Raw genomic sequence first — 26881 nt, 5'->3', positions numbered from 1 at the left:
TTCTTCGTGGTGAAAAATGAGTACTGGTGAAGGGTGTTTGATTATTGTATGACCGAGACTTAAGCCTGAAAGCTTAGTAACTTTTCCCACAGTGATTCAATAAATAAATATAAGAAGATAAATAAATAAATAAAACTATGAAAAAAAGCAAGGTGGAGTTTATGCCCAATTCAATCAGCTAATCAGTGGCTGAATAAATAGCAGCACTTCTACATAAAAAAAAAGAAGAAGAGTAAGGAGAGGCTGCTAAAATCTTAGGGCTGGAACAAATGGAGACATTACTGACCACCGCTCAAGTAAATTGATGAACAATGGGATGACAGTGATACAGTGATACAGATATTTTATTAATTTTATTTATTTATTTGGTTTTGGGATCCTACTTGGCAGAGCTCAGGGATGAGTCCTGATGGGCTTGGGGGGTCATTGGATATGCCAGGGATTGAACCTGGGTCAGCTGGACACAAGGCAAACACTCTACCTGCTGTACTGTCTGTACCCACTGTACAGTTCTATTACTTTATTTTTAAAGGGATTGGACCCAGTGGTGCTTAGGCATTAATGGTGCTAAGGTGACAAGAGGGTCATGCCTTAGAATATTAGGAGTGAGGGCATGGGAGAGGTATGTGGTACCCAGGGTTGAATTAAGAGCCTCTCACATTCTAGGCTTTTTGATCCACATCCTAGGCTCTATGTAATTTTAAATAATGTAGGTGATTTGATACTGCATGTTAGAAATAGACAAATAGACTTGTGCTATTGCCATAGACCAAGACTTCTATTCTTTGAAAATAAAGTGCAAAGTTATTATCTTATGTTGTATGTGTTATACACGTATCTTTATTTCAATTATCAGATACCATTTAGCATGCAACATATAAAAATAAAAAATGTATTGGTACATTTTCCTATGATTCTGAGGAACTGCTTATGAAAGAACACAAGCTTTTCACTCTTCTTTGAAGCAATACACTCACCACCTATGGTAACTCACTAGACTTATACAATAGTGTATACTGTGTATACAGTGATAAAGAACAATTTCATCTATAGAGTTGGTAATTTTCTTTTTTTTAAACAGGATAAAATGTTTATTGAAACAGTGTATATTAAAGTAAATACATTCAAACTACTAGTAAACTTTCCCTATCATTAACATTCCACATAAAACTCCCAGTTAAGACATAGTCTGACAGGAACCTGGACACAATTTCTGTGCTTCACCACTTTTTTTTTTATGTAGGAGTACTGCTATTTATTCAGCCACTGATTAGCTGATTGATTTGGGTATGAACTCCACCTTACTTTTTTTTCATAGTTTTATTTATTTTTCTTCTTATATTTATTTATTGAATAAATAAAATATTTGTTAAAATATTTATTGGGAAAGGAACAAAGAAATCTGTAACTGGCTGTGATCAATTAATTGGTCACACCCACGAACTGGCCCCCTGGCGCCGTGTAATCCCATCAGCGGCCAAGACTCAGAGACTATAAAAACCAGCTCCCGGAGGGAGAACAGTGCAGTCTCCTGCCCCCACGCCTGACTATTCCTCGCCGGGGCCCCTTGGAGGGGAGTGGGTTGAGCTTTCCTCCCCGCCCTGACCAGGGCCCCGGCAGCCGAAGACCTCCAGGACCAGCCACCACCATGCTGAGACCACTCTCCACACACCTGAAGGTACCGGCAGAGGGACAAAGCCACGTGGGTTCCGGGGCCGAGATCTCCAAGCCTACTCGGATTGGAGTTGAGCATCCTCCCCCCAGATCCTCCAAATTCCAGTAGGCGGGGTCTTATTATGACATCTCATTCCTACTTTGACAAACTGGCAGGCTACCGAATGTAGCCTGCCCACACGGCAGAGTCTGGCAAACTCCCCGTGGCGTACCCAATATACCAGTAACAATGACGGGTCTCATTCTCCTAAAGAGCCTTGAACATAATCTCAGGGCTAGGATGAAGGAGACGTTACTGGGGCCTGCTCGAGGCAATCGACGAATAACAGGATGATCTGTGATCTGTGATTTATTGGGAAAAGTTACTAAACTTTCAGGTTTAAGTCTCAGTCATACAATAATCAAATACCTCTCCCTTCACCAGTACTCAATTTTCACCACCAAGAACCCCAATATACCCTCTCCCACCCCTCCTAATGCCTGTGAAGCAGATGATTTCCACTTAACTCTTCTCTACATTGATTACATTCATTATTTCGACAAAAGATGCACCATTATTGTTTAGAATCCTCCCCCCCCCCCCCCAAAATCAGAATTGCTGTAAAGGCATTGTGAAGTACTATGTTTTCTATAGCTGGTTATGAGAATCATATAATGATTTTGGATTTCTGCAAAGAGCCAGATAATTATGAGATTGGTTTCTGTGCATCTGGTGTTATGGCTGTGCCGGAGAGCCACTCATGGGGGGCAACTCGTGACTTCAGTAGGGGATGAAGGATAAGCCAGTACCATCCCCATTCCCATGATACTGCAGATGCCCCATTACCGCTGGCTCATACCTTGCTTTCCTATAAGCTCTGAGGCAGCGACCACCTTGATGCCATGGGGGAGAAAGGCGAAAGGGAGCAACACCCTTTCCCTCCTGGAGAGGCATGGCACTGGAGTTTAATGCATGGTCCATTCACTTTTCTGCTGCAAGCTGTGGGGCTTTTGCCTCTGGAGCCATGTCCGTGTGGGAGAGCCACTTGTGGGGGGCAACTCGTGATCTTGGTAAGGCGTGAAGGACCAGCCAGTACCGCCACCCCTTCCCATGAGACTGAAGTTGCCCGGTCACCACTCATATCTGGCTTTTCTATAAGCTCTGAGGTGGCAGCCACCTTGCTGCCGGGGGGTGGGGGGAAACGCAGAAGGGAACAACACCCTTTCCCTCCCGGGGAGGCATGGTGCCATAGTTTAACGCATGGTCCATTCACTTTTTTACCGCAAGCTGCCGGGCTCTGGATTAAGTCCTATTGCCTCTGGAGCCATGGCCGTGCCGGAGAGCCGTTTCTAGGGGGCAACTTGTGACCTCGGTAGGGTATGAAGGACAAGCCGGTACCAACCCCTTTCCTATGAAACCGCAATTGCCCCGTCACCACTGGCTCATTCCTGGCTTTCCTATAAGCTCTGAGATGACTACCACCTTGTATGCAGTCCAGGAGCAATTCTGCCAAAAGCCACTGGATTTCAAGATTTGTTTCTGAGTCTCTGGGATCATGGCCATTAATCAGCTTGATCAGGAGCCAGAGTGGCCGTTCATGGGCGGCGACTCGGGATCTTGCTGGGATGGGGAGGAAAGGGCCGGTTCCACCCCCATCTGGTGAGGCCCCACGTGTCTCGTCACTGCAGGACCAAACGTGACTGTCCAGTGGCCTCTGGAGGATGGCGGTCACCGGCCACCAGGGGGAACAGGCCAAGGCATGAAACCTATTCCCACCTGGAGTGGCCCAGCCCCAGTAACCTACTGCAGGAAGAGGTTGCATTTCTGCCCAAAGCCTTTGTGTTCCGTGGTTTCTTTCTGATTCTCTGGGATCATGGCCGTTAAGCTGTTCGATCAGGAACCAGAGAGGCCATGCCTCCAATTATATAGCTGAGCTGGAGGTGGTTTGTGCGTGTGTCTCCCACATTCCTAACTTTTGGCCGTTTACTTTCTTGGTAAACTTTGCCCCAAGTTTTTGGTGTCTGGCCAAAAGCACAGCAGCAATTTGGGGGTATCTAAAAGTCTGACGGTGCCATCAGGCTGCTGATGCACTCGCCTCACAGGTACAGATTCACCTGCTGGTGGCACCATATCCTCTGACTGTTTTCTTTAAAGAAACATACAGTATGTTTTATGAGACAGTTATTTATTCTTAAAAATTATAATTTATTACTAGTGGGTTTGGGGAAGTGCTCAGGATTTACTCCTGACTATGTACTCATGGATCACTTCTTACAGGGCTCAGGAACCATATCTACCAAACCAGAGTTGGCAGTGTGAAAGTCAAGTGCCTGAAGACCCCCTTGCTATATTTCCAGATGAATACCTTTATTTTTACTTCTATAAATAATTCACTTTTATTTTTGTTATGCAAATGTTCTTAAGAGAGACTATTGAATAATTGTGGAAATTAATGAGTCATCCATATTTCCACCACCACCTAGTTGTGACTTATGTTGTTGATTGAATATTATTCTCTAGATTGTTTCTGTGTATGCTAATGCACATATTTTTTTCTAACAGAAAACATCTTTGTTTTGAAATTTTTCCTTTTTATTAATCCTATTTTTTTTCTTTTTGGGTCATACTTGGCAATGCACAGGGGTTACTTCTGGCTCATGCTCCCAGGAATTACTCCTGGTTGTGCTTGGTGTACCATATGGGATGTTGGAAATTGAACCCGAGTCAGCCGCATGCAAGGCAAACGTCCTACTCACTGTGCTATTGCTACAGCCCCTATTAACGCTATTTTAATCAGCTACTATCAGAAGCAGTTATCTGGGCTTGGATACTGGTTAATGATCTCAGAAGTATGTCTTCATTGCCAGTCCAAATTCACATAATCTTGTGAATATGTGTACATTCTCAGCATCACTGAAATTAAATCCCAAGGCCTCTTTTACTTTGGGGTCTTGGGACCTTACCTGGTGATGATCTCGGAATACTTCTGACTTACTGTTCTGGGGTCACTCCTGGCAGTGGTGCCAGAGACAAAGCCAGGTATTCCTTCGTGCAAAACTTGTCTTCAGCCCTTTGAGCCATCTTTCAGATTCCTTAACCCCATGGCCTCTTGATCAAAGGTGGTCCTTTCATGACTCAACAAAAACTAAGTTAATCAGATTGTTCTCCTGAGTTCTGAAAGAAAGAAGCAACTTTGCCAGAAAACTGAAATAAATGCCTGATTATTTAAACACTAAGTTGTGAAATTTTATCGAGTAGAGTTGTAGCCAGGCAAGCCACTGTCACTGTCACTGTCACTGTCACTGTCACTGTCCTCCCATTGTTCATCCATTTACTTGAGTGGCCCCAGTAATGTCTCCATTGTGACACTTGTTACAGTGTTTGGCATATCAAATACGTCATGGGTAGCTTGCCAGGCTTTGCCGCGCAGGCGAGATACTCTCAATAGCTTGCCAGGCTCTCGGAAGGGGCAGAGGAATCAAACCAGGGTTGGCCGTGTGCAAGGCAAACACCCTACCTGCTGTGCTATCGCTCTAGCTTCAAGGCAAATCAAAATCTCTTGCAAGGCAAATTAATATGAAGGTTCAGAAAAGGCCCTAGAAGTGGTGTGGTAAGTTTGGATTTACTCTTTTCTGATCTGATCCATGGACCATGCTTCTAAATTATCCTGATTAAATTAAAATCTGATCCTATCCTGGGCTGGAGCGATAGCACAGTGGGTAGGGCGTTCGCCTTACAAGCGGCCAACATGGCCGACCCAAGTTCGATTCCTCCGCCCCTCTCGGAGAGCCCGGCAAGCTACCGAGAGTATTCGATATGCCAGACACAGTAACAACAAAGTCTCCAATGGAGACGTTACTGGGCCCGCTCGAGCAAATCGACGATCAACGGGAGGGCCTTTACCTTTACCTTTTACCTATCCTATTTCTGTGTAATTACCCTAAATTAGGCAGGTCAGCCTTTTGTCATCTGTTCCTGCCCTCCCTCCCTATCCAGTACCATGACTGGAATTCTGGACACGCATGTTTGGTGTCGTCTGTGAAGTTTTCTATACCTAAAACCCTTATTTCTGAAAAGCCTCCTCTAATTTATAGGTTATTGTTTGGGGGAGACTTCTACCCAACTCCCAGGTCAGGGAAAATTGGTGCAGCCAGGCAGGTGGCACAGTGCAGGCCTGTTGGAACATAGAAGAGACCGGATCAGAAGTTCTTCCAGAAGTGGATGCTGGGATGAATAAGCTACTTCTGGCTTTGGCAGAAATCTTTGAGGGCGGTAGAGTATGGGGAAGGCTTGTTGGGCTGAGGACCTTCAAGGTAGAGGTGACTTTTATGTAGACCCTCCAGAGCCCTTTATTGATGCCTAGTTATTGATTTCCAACAGGGAAAATAAGAGGGAGTCGTTTCCCTTGATATTGGCTACTAGATATCTTTTGCTTGTTTTGGATACTTAATTCTGGGAGCATCTGTATTATGACACATTTTACAACCTGACTTTTTTCAGTCTAATGCCAGGTTTATGCTGATTAAGACACACAATTGTTATTTGTATGCAAAATATCTTTCCTAATTAGTTAATTAGTATATCAAATTTTATGTTATTTGTTATGTTCTTAGCTTTATGTTTTATGAAAGATTCCAGCAACATGTTAATTTCTATTTCTACATATGGAGATCTCCCAAAAAATAAAAATAGAACTACCAGATGATCGAGCAATTCTATCCCTTAGTGTCTATCCCAAGAACACAAAATCTCAATTTTGAAAAGATAATATGAAAACTTATGCTTATTGAAGCACAACTTATAATAGCAACTCAGTCACTCAGTGACAGGTGTGGAGATAAAGATGTGGTATAAGTTTACATTAGGATACTACTCAGTTACTAGAAAAGAGGGAATCTTGCCTTTAGTTATAACATGGAGGGAACTGGTATGTGTGTTTGTGTGTGTCTTGCTAAGCAAAATATGTCAGAAGCAGAAAGACAAATACTGCATTATCACACTCGTGTGGTGTATAAAAATCGAAGTGAGAGAACATACCACACCCAAGCAAAAAATAATAATAATAACCCTTAGACTTTGGGGGCCAGAGAGAGTACAAGGTTTTATGTGCTTGACTTCATTTTGAACCGAGGAATCACAGTCCTCACCCCTTCTGCACAGCCAGGATCAGTCCTGGAGACTCCCAGTACTGCAGGGGTAGCCAGGTTGTGGAGAATCACTGGAAGAGCCCCTAGACCTCCTGCACACTGCTTGGGAGACCCTCCCCCATGCACACCCCATAAAAACAAACAACCTTGAACTGACCACAGCATTGATGTTCGAAATTGCAGGTGGTGGTATTGGGGGAAAGGGGCTGAAAGGGTTCAGTCTATGGTGGAGGGATATTGGCATTTTAGTCATGGATGTGGTGTGGCAACATTGTACTCCTAATGTATATAAATATTTATTTTTGTAAACCAATGCTACTTATTCAGAAGGAAAATAGATTCTGTTTTTAGCCTCAAGGAACAAGAGAAAACTAGCATTTAGGAAACAATTCTAACAAGGTGATGTACTAGGATTCTGATTAGAAGTGTTATTTGAAGGAAGGGGTGGGAGAAAATAATCCAAAAAGTTAAACTATAAATATATGTATCTTTATATTTCTTTATATGTCCTTCTCTTTCTGTTACCTTGTTGCCTTGTGTGATAACCTCAGCCTCATAATGGAATTTGGCGCTCTCTAGGATCACACACTTGAATTGTGGCTCAGGGTATTACAAATGACGTGTGTGTGTGTGTGTGTGTGTGTGTGTGTGTGTGTAAGAAGGGGGGTGCCAGGGACTGAACGGAGACTCCCCACCTGCAAACCATTTTGGTGCAAACCACATCCAAGGAGACCTTTAAAATGTATCAAAAGAGAAGAAAGATAGGACAGCCTGTATGGCATTTGCCTTGAATGAAGTCCACCAGGGCTTGATCCCCAACAACCCATATGGTTTCCTCAGCCCCACCAGAAGTGATTCCTAAGTACAGAGTGAGATGTAAGCCTTGAGCACAGCCAGATGTCACCCAACCCCCAAATAAATAAATAAATACATACATACATACATATTTAAGATTCGTCAAGAGTAATGCAGGGCTCTTTCAGGTTTGGACTTGTGTGTCACCAGCTGCACCCCAGAAGTTAGGGGGAAACATGAGCTCTGAACCTAGGGTTTTCTAACAGGAAATTCTACTTCCTTTACAGTTAACCATGCTGGGTCAGGGGCCTCTTTTGTGTTTTGTGAGTGCAGAGTGAAACCTAAGGTGATCAGATGATGGTGCTTCCACAGCCAAGTCCTCTAAAGAGTTAAGCAATGTAATAGCAGGTGGAACTTTTGCAATGCTCACTGCTTGTCTGCTCATTGGGTGTTCGGTGATTAAGTTAAAAAAGTGGATTTTGGTCAAAGTTTTGACCTCATTGTCTAAAATGTCAAGGAGAGAAAATAAAATCTAACTTCTCTTTCAAGTTTTTACATAAACTTTTTTTTCTTGATGAAAGGGTCCATACAAATGATAAAATATTTGCTCCCGAACTCTGAATGTGGTGGAACACTCTTCTGAATCAACTCAACAGTGATTCTTAGAGAGCAAGTTAAATCTGTTTCATTTAAGTAAACTACTTTTTGAATGTAATCTCGCTTTTATTGATAATAGTAGTTAGTTGAATTGGCAGAGACAATTTTTTTTTATAGCTGGAAATGTTAATACTGTTTTGAAAAAAAATTCTGTTCTGTTGGTTCAGGAATAAATGACAAAGTTATACTGTTATCGTGTGTTTCAAACTCAAGATTACAGTTTTAATCTAAAAATGTGAACACTGCAGCAAGGTCTTTCAGTCAGTCTTGGCTAGAAACTTTAATAGGTCAAGCCTGGACTATTAGAGCTATTCGCAGGAGAGCCTTTGGAGCACCAACTTTTTACTTGCCATGAGCCCGCGCCTGCTCCCTGCTGGCCCCTGAGTCCAGAGACAGCACGTCCTACACTTCGTCCCGCCCCGTCCCGCCCCGCCCCGCCCCGCCCCGCCTGTCCTTAGGCCACGCCCTATTTGCCGTATTTCCCCATTCCTCTCCCTTCGCCAATCCTTTTCTAGCGCTTATTCTGACCCCGCCCCACCCCACCTAGCCCCGCCCCACCCGACCTAGCTGTCCCTAGGCCACGCCCTATTTTCCATTCCTCTCCCTCCTCCAATCCTTTTCTAGCGCTTATTCTGGCCCCGCCCCCTAGTGCTGCGTAGCGGGAAAAACAACAACAAACCCTCAAGACCGCTCTGGCCTTGTGGAGGACTTATCATCTATGACCTGTGGCGTAGAACGGCGGTGGGCGGGTCTGACGTGAGGCGTAAGAAACCAATGGGATTCGCCGCCCGGCCAATGTCGCCTCGCGAGTGTTTTGGCGATGGGGTTGCAGGCGGTGTGCAGGCTCATGTCGAGGTGAGTGAGTGAGCGAGCACCGGAGGGCGGGCTCGTCAGCTGAGCTCGCCAAGGTGGAAAAAAGGTCGGGGTATCCTCGCCTCCAAGTTTCGAGTGGTCCTCAGAGGCGTCGCCCTTCCAGTGGAGCCCCCCGGCCCTCCCCAGTGTCCTTCTTACTCGCCGCTCCTTCTGGATTTCCAGCGGCTCCGGCTGCTTAACTTTTCCCCCCTGCAAAACTTTCTTTTCTTTCCTTCTCCGTCCCTTTTCCTTCTTCAGAGTTGACTGTAGTTTGGGGCACACGTCGGGTTTTAAGTTAGAGGAATATCAGGCATCTTTTGTGCAGCCAACAAACGCTCGCGCATAGCTGATGCTTGCAGCTGTGCTCGTGAGCGACTTTTTTCGTTATTTTTTTATTTTTTGCAAAAGACTCCAACTTAAGGTCTGGCGGGACACCATGACACGGTGGAGTCTGTGTGTCAACGATGTGCTTGGTTTTTGAAAGTGCTAGTGATTGCATTTTGAGTTTAGCTCAGGAACTTTGATAGTCCTCGTTTATTTTATTTTTTAAAAAATAAGTTAGGATGCGTCAGTGTTACCTCCATACAGTACCAGGAAGCAACTGGGATCATATGAAGGGAGAAGCATCCTACTCTATCTGGTCTCCTCTTACCCCAAAGTTAAAATTGCTGCCTTCTTTCACCTCTTTGAGTTTGCTCTGAAGCGAAGGGATGGAAGTGCTGCTTTGTTTAACAATCTAAGTGCTTTAGTGGGAAGTGTCTTAATTGTTGAACAGTGTATCATGGCTCTCAGCGATTACTTAATGGGAATTGAAGGGTAGTTTTCTTCTTTCATATTTTTCTTTTTTAATCTTTAGTTGTCTTGGAGAAGCAGAAACAGTAAAAAAAAAAAAAGAAAAAATTAGTACTTTTAATTTCTTTGGTTTGGTGATTACAATGGGAGGTGCTCAGAGGTATTTCTTTATGTGTGGCAGGTGAATCCCCATGCTAAGCCAGACTGTTATTGACCAGGTTCCCACGACCTGCTTTTTTGGGGAAATTGTCAGTAAATAATCCAGCTCTATGCAAAACAAAGTGGGTGGACAGATGGGGAAAGTATCTCATTCCCAGAATTCAGATGAACTTTATTTAGTCTCATTCACTCTTCAAACCACAGGCTGACTTGGGGCTGACTTGTATGAGTTTGGGGCTCCTCCAGTGTCAGTGCTGGAGTGGATCCTGCCTTAGCAGAGTGGAGTTGAGATTATTCGGTATATCAAGGCACACCCCACAAGTGAATTAAGGCACTGGGGGTTGCACAGAGTGGTTCTGAGAAGAAATGGGGCTGCGGAGCTGTGGCGCTGTTGGGAAACCCTTGAACTCCAGCCTTCCTTGGCTTCCCTGGCCTTGTGGCATTGTTCTTGCTCTCCTACAACCACTCCCAGTTACTTAGTGCTAGTGCCAATTCAGCTTTTGCGCATTTCCTCCCAATCAAATGCCCTGTGCTGAAGATAACTCGTCACGTGTTTGTCTGACCTTGATTTATGTTGCACTTCAGTCTTCATCACAACCACTTAGCTGTCTCATTTGCATTTTACATAAACACTTGCTGGAAACATCTGTATATAAATTTATAAGTGTAATAGGAAAGCTACCTTTAGTCCTCACCGGCACTTTCAGCTTCTTGGCCACTGTCCTTTACACAGATTTCTGACGTTATTTTCAGTTCTGCCATTTTTAACTTTATTCCTGTTGGCTTGAATTTGAAAAGTTCTGATTCATTGTTTGTCCACTTTACGGAAAGTTGGTGCACTTACTGTTCCTCTGTTCAATATGTTCTTCAGCACATGACCTCCAGATTAATCTTGCCGGAGTTGACTTCAGTGCCTGCTCTTTCTCTGCTCAGAACTTCTCAGGGGGGCCTTCCTACTGCTGGAAGTCCCTGAGAATGTCTGTTCTTGTGTTTGACTTAAACTTGTAGTACTTGGGGCTGAAGCTATAGTACAGCGAGTAGGGCATCTCTGTCTTGCACATAGCCTACCTGAGTTGGATCCCTGGCAACCATTATGGCCCCCTGAGCATTGCTACAAGTGATCTCTGAGTGATCCCTGGGCCAGTGTCTGAGCCCAGAGCCAGGAGTAAATCCTAAGCACAGACTTCCCCCCAAACAAAGTTTATAATATATAATTAAGTTCTTGCTTCTGGGGTGTATATGGGGGTGGGGGTCTGTTTCAAAGTTTAATTAAATTAGCCTGTGGTCAGCTTGGCTCACTTTATCTTTTTATTGTTTCCTGAGGCCTTTGAAGTAGCAATAAAGCAGAGCCAACTTGAAACAAATATTTAAACAAAGTTACATTTAGTTACTTTAGCTTTCTCCATCTGCTCTTATACTGTGCTGAGACACATTGATTCTTGCTTAATCCAGGGCCACTTGAAGTTTTGAAAGGCTCAGTATTTGATTCTTCATTGTTACTCTTCCAGGGTAGGAGTACAAAACCGGGGTGAAGAGGCTAAATGGGAGTAGGAATAGAGGGTTTGACTAGAGCTAAGATTTTCAGCTGCAGTCCACGGAGTGGAGAGGTCAAATCCCACGTCCGGATGCCAGCAGTGGGCAAGTGAGTTAGAACTACTGCTCTGAATCAAGGGGCAGCTCTTAGCCCAAGCCTTGCTTTGTTACCATGTTAGAGTACAGGACGAAGGCTCCTGTAACAACCCTTATTTTGAGAAGTGGAAAACTTCACTTTCAGATAAAATATCTGGGTTTTTCATCCCTTTGTTGTTTTGTTGTAGCTGTGCGATGGGAGCGATAGCACAGCGGTAGGGTGTTTGCCTTGCACATGGCCGGCCCAGCTGACCCCGGTTCGATTCCTCTGCCCCTCTCGGAGAGCCTGGCAAGCTACCGAGAGTATCTCTCCCACATGGCAAAGCCTGGCAAGCTACCCGTGACATATTCAATATGCCAAACACAGCAACAAGAAATCTCACAATGGAGACGTTACTGATGCCCGCTCGAGTAAATCGATGAACAACGGGAGGACAGTGCTACAGTGCTACAGTGCGCTGATGGGAATAAAACATCAAGGTGCAGGGCTCACTGCTCAGCCTTGGTGCTCACCTAGGATTGCTTGTGAGGGTTGCCAAGGTGCTCTCACACGTGCACAGGAATGATGTGCTTGCAGATCTTTTAATGGGGCTCACTTGCTGTGGGTTGTACCCCACTAGACTGTGGTGTAGGTGCAAGTCATTTGTGGTTTGGGGATCACGGACCCCGGAGCTGATGGGCTCAAACAGATATCCCACCTCTAGAGCTTGCCTGTGTGGCAGTGCTGGGGTCTGAAATCATGACTTCACATGTGCAGATGTTCTAAATCTAAATCACTGAGCCAGTTCCCTGGGCCATCCCCCAATTTTTAGATGTGTTTGTTGATTTTGTTCAACAAAAACAGACAAAACACTTGTAGACCTAGGCAAACTTGAGGCTGCTCATTTTAAAGTCTAGATTCTCATCTATACTTCAGTGCTAAGAGGTTCTTATACCTAAGTGATTGTGCATGTGACTTCCTGACTATCTTCAGCCCTAACTTTGCTCTCAAGCTGTCTCTTTTCTCCACTTGGCTGTAGACTATTTCTACTTCTGTTTGTAGAAATTAGAGTTTAAGGGAATTCCTATTTCATTCCACAAGCCAGTGAATTTCCTTCCCAAACTTTCAGTACCTGTATCCTAACTATCCAGTTTTGGAGTAATTATGGATAGAATTATTTTCCTTTACCATATATTTTTTTAACTTTATAACAACTTTTTTGGTTTTTGTGGTGGTTGTTGTTGTTGGACCTGTGGTGTTCATGTGTCATTCCTGGTTCTATACTTGGCTGTTGCTCCCTAGCAGTGCTTAGAGATCCTTGTGTTGGGTGGGTTGGACCCAGGTCTCCTGCATGCAAGGCATGTAATCAGCCTGTTGTGTTCTGGATCTAGTCATCATAACTCCTCAGAATCATTCCTTTCTGTTTTCACAGTTGGTTTAATAAGTTCAACAATTAATAACTGGGTTTTGGCCTTGAGTTTCTGCCCTGTCCACTTTCTTACCTTGCCCATGTCTTTTTCTGTGTGTGTGAAGCAAGATAACTTTTATTGAATGAAACTTGCTTAGAAAGATGCTAGGGAAGTGAAAGTAAATACATGTTCAAGAGAGAATTTGGGCTTGAAGAGTAAGCCTACCTTGCCCAGCTCCATGTGATGTATTCGATATGCTAAACACAGTAACAACAAGTCTCAAAATGGAGACATTATTGGGCCTGCTCGAGCAAGTCGATGAATAACAGGAGGACAGTATGTGTGTGTGACAGTATTATTTTCATTATGTATATTTTCTTTTCTCTTTTCTTTTTGCTATGACTGTTTAACCTGGTGATGCTCAAGGTCCTTTATAGCAGTCACTCCAGGTAGTGCTTGGTGCTCCGGGCTGTTACTATGTGTGATGTTGTGGGGTGGGGCTATACCATACCAGGGATCAGATTGCATTTTATATACTTCAGGCATGTTCTCTTCCACTTGTGCCACACAATCTTGGGCCTGCATTATACATCATCTTTCACAGTTTCATGAAAAGTTAATTTTGTGACCCCATGTGCTGTTGTATACTTTCCAAAATCTTAACAATAATACTCTCATCCTTCTTAGTCAATTCTTTTTAGCTTAAGCCTGTATCACAGTTACCCAGCAGAGGTTCTGTTAAAAACAGGTTTCTGAGTCTCATGCTAATTTCTAATTCAGTCTATCTGAATGTGCATTTCTGAACCAGGCAATAAGTTCCCAGGGCTAATGATGATGCTGGTCTGGATGCCACATTTGGGGAGCAGTTGCCCATGGAACTCTGCCTCCTCTGGAGCCAGGGAGCACTAGCCAGCACGTAACCATACTCATCTCTTCCACCAGAGGGCAGTGTGGGGACTGATGGGAAAGAAGGAGAAGCCCCTCAGTTCTGAATTTCTTAATCATTCTATTTGTCAAACTCCATTTTCAAGAAAGAATGTTCATTTCTGTTAAAAGTCACCGAGAATGGAGCTTTTATGAACAAATAGAAGAAATAGGACTACAAGATCTAACTAGAAATGTAGTTTCACCTCGGAGCTGGAGCACCCCTCCCCCCCAATGTGGCTGTAGTGCTTTCCAGGGGTACACATCAGATTGATTTGCTCACACATGTGCTTGCTGGGGTTATGCTTCTTTAGCTCAGATATTTTGTCCCAAGTTCCCTGTGGTGCTCATGCATGTACTCGTCAGGTCTCACATGTCTTTGTAGTTGCATTTCTCAGCCAGGGTCACACCCCTTCAGTCTGAGTGCTCATATGCACCTGGCTGTGTGTGGCCAGGAATTCCATGTGACCTGGGGATCTTGCAGACCACCAGGCCAGAGCTGAATGCATGTGGTGGTACCAGGGAGCAGACTCTGTCACTGAGCTTGCCCCAGGACCTCAAGTTCTGAGGTTTCTGTGACCCCACAGTGCTATTCTCAGCCCATCCCTCTTATTTTTGGTAGTTTTCTGTTTAGTGGAATAGAATGATCTTCCAAATTAACTGGGACTTGAAGCTAAGCCTGAGTTCGCCTCTGTTACTTTTTATGCCCCAGACTGCCCTTATTTGTGTAAGACTTGCCAGTCTGGCTTCCTTACCTTTAACCTTGAACTGGCATTTGAATACTTGCCTCATTAATAATTCTTAGTTATTCTGGAAAAGAAAGTAATTTTTAAACAGATTGTTGTTGCTGTTTTTTACTGGGACTGGGGGGTGGGAGGTTTCTCTGAGTGGTGCTCAGGAGCCTTGGGGTCCCCTCATGATAGTTCTTGACAATTGAGGGCCTGACAATGCAGTTCTTCTCTGGCCCTGGGGTGTCAGGGAGTACTTGGCCACATGGGGGTACTTGGGGTCCATCAGGGATGCACCTACATGCTTGGGGAGCTGTGTGAATCTGAGGATCTAACTGGGTCAGCTGCATGCAGGTGTGCCCTTAATCCACTCTCTCAAGCTCCACTTCTTTTTTTTCCTTTTTTTTTTTATCCTAACACTTCTAAAAAGAAAAAAAAGTTTTTGGTTGGGAAAAAGTTTACAAGTGATGCCTCTGAGAAGCTGTTACTCACATGCTAAGTCATTATGAAAATCTTATATATAAAAATGCCCCCTGAATAGGCAAGAACCTGTCACTTCAGTTTATTGTTGGGAAACAGGATCTTGAGAGCTACAAGTACAGATATGCAAAGTGTTTGTACTTTGAGATCATTTGGGGAATTTCAGACAAGACACCTATGACCATGGTTTACCTCCACATTTGAATTGTTCTTGGCTGTGACCTGGTCTTTGGGATATTTCCAACAGGTCACAGGTTATTCTAATGAGCAGACAAGTTGTGGAACCACTGGGCTAGAATAAGATTATTTTTGAACGTCCCCTAGTGTGGGTCAAAATCACCACCCCTGGGACCACTGAGATTATTTATGGATATTTCTATTTCAATTCTTTTGTCTTTTTTTCAGAAGTCTTGTTAGAGTTGGCCTCATAGTTTGTGGTCTTTTCATACTGACTTTTTTCTCTTTTTGCTTTGAAAGAATACATTTAAGGTTCTACTGTGTCTTCTTATAGAATACTATATCATTTTTTTTTACTGTTGTTGAGTAATACTCCATGGTATGAATGTGTTGCAGTTTGTTTATTCATTGACAAAGGGCATTTTGGTTACTTCCACATTTTGGCTGTAATGAATAAAACTTTAGTACACATGTGTCAAGTTTTGTGTGTTTGTGTGTGCACATGAATTTTCAGCTCATTTGGATAAGTATCACGGAGCACAATTGCTTGATCATACAGTAAGAATGTGTTTAATTTGATCAAAAAAACAAAAAGCTGCCAAATTGACCTTCAGAGTAGTTGTATCATTTTTTTCATTTACTCTGGAAACGAGCGAGACTTAAACACTTTTTTTGGAGGCTGGGAGACATACAGCAGGTATGGAAGGTGCTTGCCTTGCATGCAGATGGACTGGGTTCAATGCCTGATACCACTTGTGGTCTCTTGAGCAATGCTAAGAGTGATCTCTGATTACAGAACTAGGAGTAAGCCCTGAGTACAGCCAAATATGGCTGTGAAACTCAAAATTCAAAGCAAAACAGAACAGAAATGTCTGCTGTTGTTGATAACTTTTTGTTGATGCTGTTGGTTGGGAGCAATATATGGCAGTGCTCAGAGGCTACTCCTAGTTGGGTGCTCCATGGTTACTCCAGGTGGTACTTGAGGGACCACCCAGTGCCAGGGATCAGATGCAGGGCTTTTGCATGCAAAGCATGCGCTCCAGCCCTTTCCATCATCTCCCGGCCCTGTCATTAACGTTTTGATCTGAAGCCTTTTAGAAGAGGCTAAAGAAAAAGGGAAAATATATTTAAACATTGAGACATGACTAACATTACTTTGTTCATGGTATTCTCATTTGTTTCAGGTTTAATTCTGCCAGAAGGACTGATATCATACTGCAACATTTGGTAAGTTTGACTTTACTGTCATTTAGATTATGAAGTGTAACTAATTGTGTCATTGTTAGCGAAATAGAGAAATAGTGGTAAATTTTGTGGGCCTTGGCATGCCATGGTTCCTGATTTTATAGTTTTAAGACTTAATTCATATACTCTGCAGGTGTCATAAGGTTATGAATATGAACAAGGGACTTTTAAGTCAATGCCTGGGCTTAAATAATGGGTCTGCTACTTATTCTTGCTCTCTCTTAACTTCCTTTTAGACAAATATAAAATGGGGAAATAGTATCTACCTTAAGTGCTTGTGAGAATGAGGTACTTAAAAATATATCTTTAAAAAATTTTATGTATACATATATATATCTTTTAGGGCTAGAAGGATAGTACAGTGGGAAGGGCACTTGCCTTGCATGAGGCCTAATTGGGTGAGATCCTTGGCATCCCATATGGTATCCCAAGCCCCATCAGGAGTGATTCCTGAGTAATCCCTGGGCATTGTTGAGAGTGCCCCGTCCCACAATGTTTTAAAAGTTAAAAAAAACTTTAAAAATCTGGTATTATAATATGATAATCATTTTATTCATGCCAGCTACTGTCATATCCTTGCAAAGCTTGGATATTGTTCATTGATCACATTGCCAGAAATGAATGGCTGGACGTGTCAACCCCCCCCCCCCCCCAATTCATTGTCTGAAATCTAATTATCAGTGTAATGGTGCTTGGAGTGGGGTTTTTTTGGAGTGGGCAATTAGGAAGTGGGAAATCTCATGAACAAGATCAGATCCTTCTAAAAGGGATTTGGGAGTACTCCCTTGCCCCTTCTGTCTACAGAGGAAGAACATAGAAGATAGTAATTCAGTTAGAGTCCCAAGTTAGAGCTACAATTCCGTGTCGGAATCCCCTGATATCCTGGCAGATCTTTTAAAACAACATATGCTTTTTAGGGGGCAGGACTGAACAGGTGCTAGGGGTACACACCCTAAGCATGGGACCCTGGTTTGATCCTGCTATATTATAGCTCCTCTCTCATACCCTCACCCATAGCATCTGCAACATCATCACTTGTAGCCCTGGAGGCTCTCAGGACCTGGCTGCTGCCAGTAATGAGGGGCTGGCCCTCATGGTCCCTGGCACTGCAGGACCGGTGTAGCACGTCTTGATTGAACCCGTTAGTCTAGCTTGGTTGCCCAAGTAACCAATATTGCCAGCTATGGCCCAGGTGCTCTTCTTCCCCCAGGGCCTGGGACACCTTATGCCCCCAAGTTTGCATACATAAAGTTTGCTCTTTATATTTCAGTGGTTTTGCTAGATGTGTAAATCATGCACCCACTGTACAAACAGAGCAGTCCCACGACCTGAGACTTAGTGTACTTCTCTTTTTGTAATCAACCACTTTTCTCACCTCCACCCTTTATGCCTCCTGGAATTTTGATTTTTTATAGAAGGTCACATTGAAGGGGGTTCTATAATAGCCTTTTGGCTCAAGATTTTTCACTTGGAAGGCAGCTATGCTGACCACTATACCATCGACCAAACATGATTGCCACGCAATGCCTCTTTTGCAAACCACAACACCCAAAAGGAGAGAAAGAACAAAAGGGAATGCCCTGCCACAGAGGCAGCGTGGGATGGGGGGAATGGGGATGGGAAGGATATTATCCATGGTGGTGGAAAATGGGCACTGGTGGAGGGATGGGTACTTGATCATTGTATAACTGAAACCCAAGCACAAAAATTGTAAGTCTACAACTGTACCTCATAGTGTTTCACTAATAAAAATTAAAAATTTTTTTAAAAAATTAAAAAAAAGATTTTTCACTTGGGTAAAATGTATCTGTGTTATTGGGTGAATCTACACTGAGTAGGATTCCCGTGTTTGTATATCCACAACAGTATTGATGCATTTTCTTGTCGAAGAGCACCTTGGTTCCTTTCAGGTTTTAGAGATTGGGGGTGAGGTGGGGGGAAGCTGTTACACATTGACCTATGTTTGTGTGAATAGAAGTTTTTCATTCACTTGGGTAAATGCTGAGCGAGGGGTAAGATTGTAGGTTTGTATGGTAAGTCTAAATATAACTTTATGAGTCTGCCAAATTGTCTACCAGCATAACTGTCATTTCTCATTCCCACTACAGTGTCCCTTTCACACTGCATCTTTGACAACATGTTATTGTTTGTTTTAAGTTGGGTTTTTTAAAAATTTTTAACTGAATGTCCATGAGATAGACCATTATAAAAATGTTCATAATTGGGTTTCAGTCATACAGTGATCCAACGGCCATCCAGCATACATTTTCCACCACCAATGTCCCCCTTTTCACTCCCACCATCACCCCCACCTTGCCTCTCCTCCCAGTCTGCCTCTATGGCAGGCTCTTTTCTTGTTTTGTGCATTATGGTTTGCAATACAGGTACTAAGAGGTCATCGTGTTTGTTCAGGGTGTTAAGTTTTTTTTTTTTTAATTTATTTCTTTATTGAATCACTGTGGGAAAAGTTACAGAGCTTTCGGGTTTAGGTCTCAGTCATGTAAATATCAAACACATTTCCCTTTAGCAATACTTATTTTTAACCGTGAACCCCAATAGAACCCCACCTCCCACCCCTCCCAATTCCTGTGAGGCAGATGAGTTCTAGTTAATACTCTATCTACTTTGACTAGATACATTGTTTCGATAGAAGATGCACAATTATTGTTTAGAGTTTAGGACCCTCCCCCCACCCATCAGACATGCTGAAACAGCGTTGTGAAATGATTTGCTTTCTACAACTTGGTTTAAGAATAAAATGATGTCGCGCAGCTGCTATTGCGGCCGCGCGGTTTTGGATTTCTGCTATTTTACTTATTAACCCTGGAAGAATTTCTATTAAAAGATAGATAGTTAAGAGATTGGTTTCTGTGCTCTGGAGTCGTGGTCGTGCCAGAGAGCCGCTCGTGGGGGGCAGCTGGCGACCTCGGTCGGGCGTGAAGGACGGCCCATTACGCCCCCCTTCCCATGAGGTCCATGCCGCTCTCAGCTGCGGCTCAAACCTGCTGTCCACAAGGCTCCCGTGAGGCCGCCATCTTTCTTTCCAGAGAGGAGCGGGCGGGCGGGTGTTAAGTATTTTTATCAAGAAGGTAAGAATGGAGTCGCTCTTTAAACTGGGTGGCAGCTTTGGGGTGTGCATGTGACTGCCGAGACTTCCAGAAGTACAAGGGAAGTGGAGGGAGGTGGCCCATCCCAACCCCGAGAAAGCCTGGAGATTTTAGTCACATAACCCGAATATCCAAATTTTCAACAGGTTAATATCTCAGTGAGGTCTGTCCTGAGATGATGAAATCTGGCAGGGGCAAGGGGGTGATTTTGGATTGTGGGAGCAAGCAGCTGCCAGGGACTCTGCTTTGGGCGGGCACCAGGCTGTCTCATCTCCCCTGTCTCCCCCCACACTCCTATTTACCCTGGTTTATTCAGCCATGTGAGTGTTTGAGATTAACTGCGGCTTTTGATCTTTTTTGAGATTTATTTATGAGTCTCTGAAACAAGGCTGATAAATGAGCTTGTATAGCTGAGCTGAAGGTGGTGTGTGGGCGTGGCTCCCACATATCTAACTTTTGGCCGTTTAATTTCTCAGGCAACTTGGCCATGAGTTGTTGGGGTCTGGCCAGAGGCACAGCAGCAATTTTGGGGTATCAGGAAGCCTGAAGGCACCATTAGTCTGCAGATGCATTCAGTGCATGATGACAGGTTGACCTGCTGGCGGCACTGCAACCTGTCTTAAGTTTTTAGTTCTTGTAAGATTTTTCTTTTTTTTAAAGTGATGCCCCCATGGCTTGTTTCCTATGACTTTTTACATATTTATTTTTTTAATTTAAAAAGGCAAATTGCTTCATAATATATATTCCAGGTGTGCGTCATTAAAAATCAACACCTATGAATACTCCACTAAATTCATAACTAAAAATTCCCATACTCATTACAGAATCAGACCCTTTTGTTTATGATATGACCCCATGGCTTTCCTTGATATAAACTGAAATCAAGGAAAGATTCAGGCTGCACTTAATGTAGTTTTATCCTGAGCATCTGGGAGACTGCAAGAGAGAATGTGTCTTTTTTTTTTTTAATAAATTTATTTATTGAATCACTGTGAGAGCAGTTACAAAGCTTTCGGGTTTCAGTCTCCATCATACAATGATGAAACATCCATCCCTATACCAGTGCACATTTTCCACCACCAAAACCCCCAGTATACCCCTCCATCCCACACTCTCCTCCTACCTGTGTGGCAGATGATTTCCACATTACTCTCTCTCTACTTTGATTACATTCAATATTTCGGCACCATACCCACCATTATTATTTGGGATTTTACCCCAACACTCAGATCTGCCGAAAAGGCAACATTAGACAATTTATTTTCTGTTGCTGATTATGAATAGCATATGAAGTCATGCGGCTGCAAGATTTTGGAATTCTGAAATTTTAATAATTAAATCTGGAGGGATTTCTGCCAAAAGCCGCTGGGTTTCCGAGATTTGTTTCTGAGTCTCTGGGATCATGGCCATTAAGCAGCTTGATCAGATGCCAGAGAGGCCGTTTGTGAGCAGCGACTCGGGGTCTCCTTGGGGCAGGTGAAGGAAAGCGCCGGCTTAACCCCATCCCGTGAGTTCCCGTGTGTCTTGTTATGTGGGCAGTGTATCTTAACTGACTTCAGTACAACACCAGGACCGTTTTTTATAGGAGTTGAGATGGGAAAGGAGTGACGTGAGCATGTAGTGCTGGGAAGATATAGGATAGGTAGGTACAGTAGATCAAGCTTCTTTCTGAGGCCCGTTCCTCATTAGCATATTAAATTTCTACCGTGGTGCAATTTTTTTTTCTTTTTATTGGTGAAACACCATGAGGTACAGTTGTATATTTACAATTTTTTTGTGCTTGGGTTTTGATTATACAATGATCAAATACCCATCCCTCCATCAGTGCCCATTTTCCACCACCATGGATAATATCTTTGCCATCCCCACCCCCCCAACCCCCCCTTCCCCCCTGCCTCTGTGGCAGGGAATTCCCTTCTGTTCTTTCTCTCCCCCTGGGTGCTGTGGTCTGCAAAAGAGGCATTGAGTGGCAAACATGTTCAGTCCATAGTCTACTTTCAACATGCATCTCCCCTCCTGGGAGGATCCTCCAAACACACTTTATTTGGTGCTCCCTTCTCTATCTGAGCTGCCCTTTCCCCTAGAATGCCCGGCTGGCCTCTAAGCTATGGAGTAATCTTCCTGGTGCTGATCTCAGCTATTCTTGGGGCTGGAGCGATAGCACAGCGGGTAGGGCGTTCGCTTTACAAGCGGCCAACATGGCCGACCCGAGTTCGATTCCACCGCCCCTCTCGGAGAGCCCGGCAAGCTACCGAGAGTATTCGATATGCCAGACACAGTAACAACAAAGTCTCCAATGGAGACGTTACTGGGCCCGCTCGAGCAAATCGACGATCATTGGGAGGGCCTTTACCTTACCTTTGTTACTTTATATCCCCCAGATGAATGCAATCTTTCTATGTCTATCCCTCTCTTTCTGACTCATTTCGCTTAGCATGATACTTTCCATGTTGTACCACTTGTATGTAAATTTCATGACTTCATCTTTTCTAACAGCTACATAGTACTCCATTGTGTAGATGTACCAAAGTTTCTTTAACCAGTCCTCTGTTCTTGGGCATTCAGGTTTCTTCCAGTTTCTGGCTATTGTAAAGAGTGCTGCAATGAACAAACAAGTGCAGATGTCACTTCGACTATACATTTTTGCCTCTCTGGGATATATTCCCAGGAGTGGTATTGCTGGGTCAAATGGGAGCTCAATTTCAAATTTTTTGAGAATCGTCCATACAGTTTTCCAGAAGGGCTGAATCAGTCGACATTCCCACCAACAGTGAAGGAGTGTCCGTTTCTCGCCACATCCGCGCCAGCAAAGCAACGCAAAAGCCCACCAAACTTTCGTGGTGCAATTTTTAGTAATAAAATCAAAAGAATAGTCAGTAAAGGGCAAGTGCCGGATTAGTCCACTGTCTTGTGTCGATTCTCCTTCTGGTGCATCCTCCCCCTTGATTTCTCTCAGTTATGTTGCTCCAGGATGTAGAACTCAGCCTTTTCTTTTGAGGTACTAAGCATGAAATGGACTTCGTGGCTGTGAGGATGCTGAGTCTAAATATAGCTTCTGTTCTGACATAGAAGGCTGTTCTCTGGCCTTTTCCCCACTGGTAATCACCGATTTGATCTTAGAGACTAAAGATATTTTAAAGAGATTATTTTGGGAAGATGTTATATATTTTTGGACCACACCTGGTGGTGCTCAAGCATTACTCCTGGCTGTGTGCTCAGGGATCACTCCTGAGGACTCGGAAGACCATCTGTGGTACCAGTAATTGAACCCAGGAGGAGACCTAAAACCTTGGTTTTTAATTTGATGTACATACAGCCATTCATTTTTTTCTCTGACTGTGAATATATAAAAAACACAGATTATACTCTAAATATTATACTTAATTTCTGTTTATTGCATAAGACTATGTTTGTAGAGTATTTTTTTCAATGTAAGGACACTTAACCAACTCTTGTAAGTTTTTACTTTCCATTTACAGCTGGTTTGAACACCAGCTCTATTTAGGGTTCCCTGGCATCACCAGGAGTGATCCTTGAGCACTGAACCAGGAGTAAACTGTGAACACAGCTGGGGTAATCCAAATTTGCCTTGCCCCACCCCCCCATAGTATCTGAAAGCATAGTTTGAGTGGGTTGTGAATACATATTGCACAAAATTAGAGGAACCATTCAGTAAAAATTTTTACATCCTAGGCCAGAGTGATATATAGTACAGCAGGTAGGGCACGTGGCTTGCACCGGCCAATTTAATTTTGATATCCAGCATCCCATATGGTCTCCTGAGCACTAGCCAGGAGTGATCCCTGAGGTCAGGGTCCGGCATAAGTTCTGAACACAGCCAAGCCAAGCGTGGCCTTAAAAACGTTCTCCAAATTTACATACAAGTGGTACTACATGGAAAGTATCATGCTAAGTGAAATGAGTCAGAAAGAGACGGACAGACATAGAAAGATTGCATTCATCTGGGGAATATAAAGTAACAAATTGGGAGACTAACACTCAAGAATAGCCAAGATAAGTACCAGGAGGTTCACTCCATGGCTTGGAGGTCAGCCGCACATGCGGGGGGAGAAGGCAGCTCAGATAGAGAAGGGAGCACCAAATAAAGGGTGTTGGGAGTATCCTTCCAGGATGAGAGGTGCATGCTGAAAGTAGACTATAGACCAAACATGATTGCCACTCAGTGCCTCTTTTGCAAACCACAGCACCCGAAAGGAGAGAGAGAACAAAAGGGAATGCCCTGCCACAGGGGTGGTGTTGGATGGGGGGTTGGCAGGGGGAGAGATATTCCAGGAGCATTGGAGGTGGGGAATGGGCACTGGTGAAGGGACAGGTACTCAATCATTGTATAACTGTGACCCAAGCACAACAACTTGTTAGTCTACAACTGTACCTCATGGTGTTTCACTAATAATAATAATAATAATAATAATAATAATAATGAAAAGTTTTCCATTTCTGTCTCTGAGACACCCAGGTTTCTTTTCTAGAAGAATCATTTCACATTATCCTGTGAATGCAGCTAGAGATAGTTTGTAAATGCAAGTTTGTATGTAAGTGAGTAAGTGAAACACTATTTGCCCTTGAGATTATTCTTACAGTATATGGAGAAGTAACTTAATTTATTCTCTTATTTTTTGGGGGGTGGATGGAGGTGGTTCAGAGCTGTGTCTGTGTTCAGAGCTTAGTCCTGGCTCTGCATTCAAGGATCATGCCTGGTGGGCTCTGGGGCCATATGGGATGCTGGGGATTGAATCCAGGTCCTGCATGCAAGGCAAGAGCCCTAGACCCACTATACTTGCTCCAGCCCCAGCTTGCCCCATTCTTTTGAAAGGCTTCATAGGATGCATTTTTGTCTGACTATAATATGCAAAACTAATTTTCTTTTGATAATATTTTTTATTTTCAGTCATTTTCCATTAAAGAGGCAACTGTAGTATCTGTACTTACATGTATTTCATCTTAGCCATATGTAAAAATAATCATTCTGTAGTTTTCTAGGACAGGAATTACTCTCCAGTGTGAATGATTTTAAACAAGTGTTGGAGTTTTTCTTTTAGACTCTATAATAGTGTGTTTCAACAGTATGTCTGTTTCCTTACTTTAAAGACATCACAGGATAGCTGTCTTTGTGATAACTATCAATTGGCTAAAAATACTTTATTACAGTTTTTAGTATTAGTTTGAAGATAAGATACTATCTATTGTGTTGTTTAATTTAACATATAGCACTGTCCTCCCGTTGCGTATCGATTTGCTCCAGCGGGCCCAGTAACGTCTCCATTGTGAGACTTGCTGTTACTGTGTTTGGCATATCGAATATGTCACAGGTAGCTTGCCAGGCTTTGCTGTGCGGGCGAGATACTCAGTAGCTTGCTGGGCTCTCCAAGAGGGGCTGAGGAATCAAATCCACCTCGGCTGGGCTGGCCACATGCAAGGCAAACACCCTACTGCTGTGCTATTGCTGTAACTCCAATATGAAAATGTTTTTGTAAAGGAGAACTGAAGCATCATGAAGTTAAAATATGAACTTTCAGATGTCACTAGATTTTAGCTAATGGGTGTCCTGCTTAGTTTTGGTTGTCACGTACCAGATAAATTTTTCTAAGTTAACCTGACTTTGAATTTCATGTTATACATTGTCCTTATGGTGTGTGAGGATTAAAGAAAGCATTTTTTCCTTCTTTTTTGGGAGTCGAGGGGGGGTCGGTTTCCATGATATGCTGAGGGGCTACTCCTACCTGAGTGCTTGGGGGGGTCACTTTATCATAGTACTCGAGAAACTAGGAGGATTTGAGTTATCTCTCTGGCTCCCCAAAAGAAAAAGAAATGTGTGGTTCCGTTAGCTACAAATATAGATTTTGGGGGAAATTTCTATGTAGTTTGTACCTTATAAGTGTATAAATCAGTACTCATGATCTGTGAGATGTGAGATTGCTATGGTATATGTGGCCCTCCATAATTATATTACAAGCATGGTTTTTTTTTATTTTTAGCCAATTGATAGATATCACAAAGACAGCTATCCTGTGATGTCTTTAAAGTAAGGAAATAGACATACTGTTGAAACACTATTACAGAGTCTAGAAGAAAAAGTTCCTAGAAGAAACTCTGACATGTGAGTTTCACTTTTTTTTTTTTTTTTTTTGCTTTCTCTGTCAGACCTGGCAATACACAGGGGTTACTCCTGGCTCTGCACTCAGGAATTATTCCTGGAGGTGCTCAGGGGACCATATGAGATGCTGGGAATCAAACCCGGGTTGGCCACGTGCAAGGCAAATGCCCTACTCGCTGGACTATCACTCCAGCCTCTTATCCATAGTCTTAACACTGTATGAGATCTTTGTTTGATGTAACCTGTTATAAAAATCCTGTTAATTTTACTCTAAAATTCCTTTTTTTTTTTTTTTAAGCAGAGAATGACCAAGCACACAGATGCAGCAGCAGAAGTGCTACTGGAAAAAAGAGGCTGTGCTGGAGTGATCACACTGAACAGACCAAAATTCCTGAATGCTCTTAATCTTAATATGATCCGGCAGATTTATCCACAGCTAAAGGTTTGTACTAGCTTTAGAGCAATTACAATTATTTCGAGGGCTACATGGCCCCATCTCATGGTCTTGGGTGGGGACTGGGGAGAGTGGGGGATATCTGACTAGGGCCTCAATTTGCAGGTCATGAGCCACAGCCCTCAAAATATTTAATAGGACACTTCTCCTACTCACCCATAGAATCATGGGATTCTCCAGGATCAGTGCCCAGTTCTCATGAATTTGGAACCTCCATTTTTTTTTTCCTTTCTCTAGGGTGTTCTTCTGGTATCCTCTTAGCCAGAGGAATTTCTCTATTTCTTTAATTTAATTACTGTGATCTACATAGTTACAAAGTTGTTCATGATTGGGTTTTCCCCATACAATTTTCCAACATCTATCCCTTCTGTGTATATTTCCCACCAGTTTCAGTTTCACTTCTTCTACCCCTAGCCCCCTAAGAGAGAGAATCAAAACCCACTTTTCTTCTCTCTCTCTCTCTCTCTCTCTCTCTCTCTCTCTCTCTCTCATTCCTTTGGGTATTCAGGTATTGAAAGGTCATCATGCATATCCCTTTACCAACTTTCAGTATTCAATTCTTATCCATAGTCATCAT

The 26881-nt window shown here is 43.2% G+C and overlaps 1 protein-coding gene across 1 annotated transcript in view; it reads left to right on the top strand.

Annotated features, from left to right (window-relative positions):
* Positions 1 to 9020: 9020 nt before the first annotated feature.
* HIBCH (3-hydroxyisobutyryl-CoA hydrolase) overlaps positions 9021 to 26881 on the top strand; it is a 75240-nt gene continuing 57379 nt past the window's right edge. Inside the window, exons 1-3 of the mRNA XM_056111760.1 lie at positions 9021 to 9108; positions 16568 to 16610; positions 26152 to 26292. Of these exons, the coding sequence (XP_055967735.1) occupies positions 9074 to 9108; positions 16568 to 16610; positions 26152 to 26292 (219 nt within the window). The 5' untranslated portion in view covers positions 9021 to 9073. The remainder of the gene's footprint in view (positions 9109 to 16567; positions 16611 to 26151; positions 26293 to 26881) is intronic.

The sequence above is a fragment of the Sorex fumeus genome, unplaced genomic scaffold, assembly GCF_029834395.1.
Source record: "Sorex fumeus unplaced genomic scaffold, SorFum_2.1 ptg000014l, whole genome shotgun sequence".
NCBI classification, from domain to species: domain Eukaryota; kingdom Metazoa; phylum Chordata; class Mammalia; order Eulipotyphla; family Soricidae; genus Sorex; species Sorex fumeus.
This window is presented reverse-complemented; position numbering and strand designations above follow the sequence as displayed.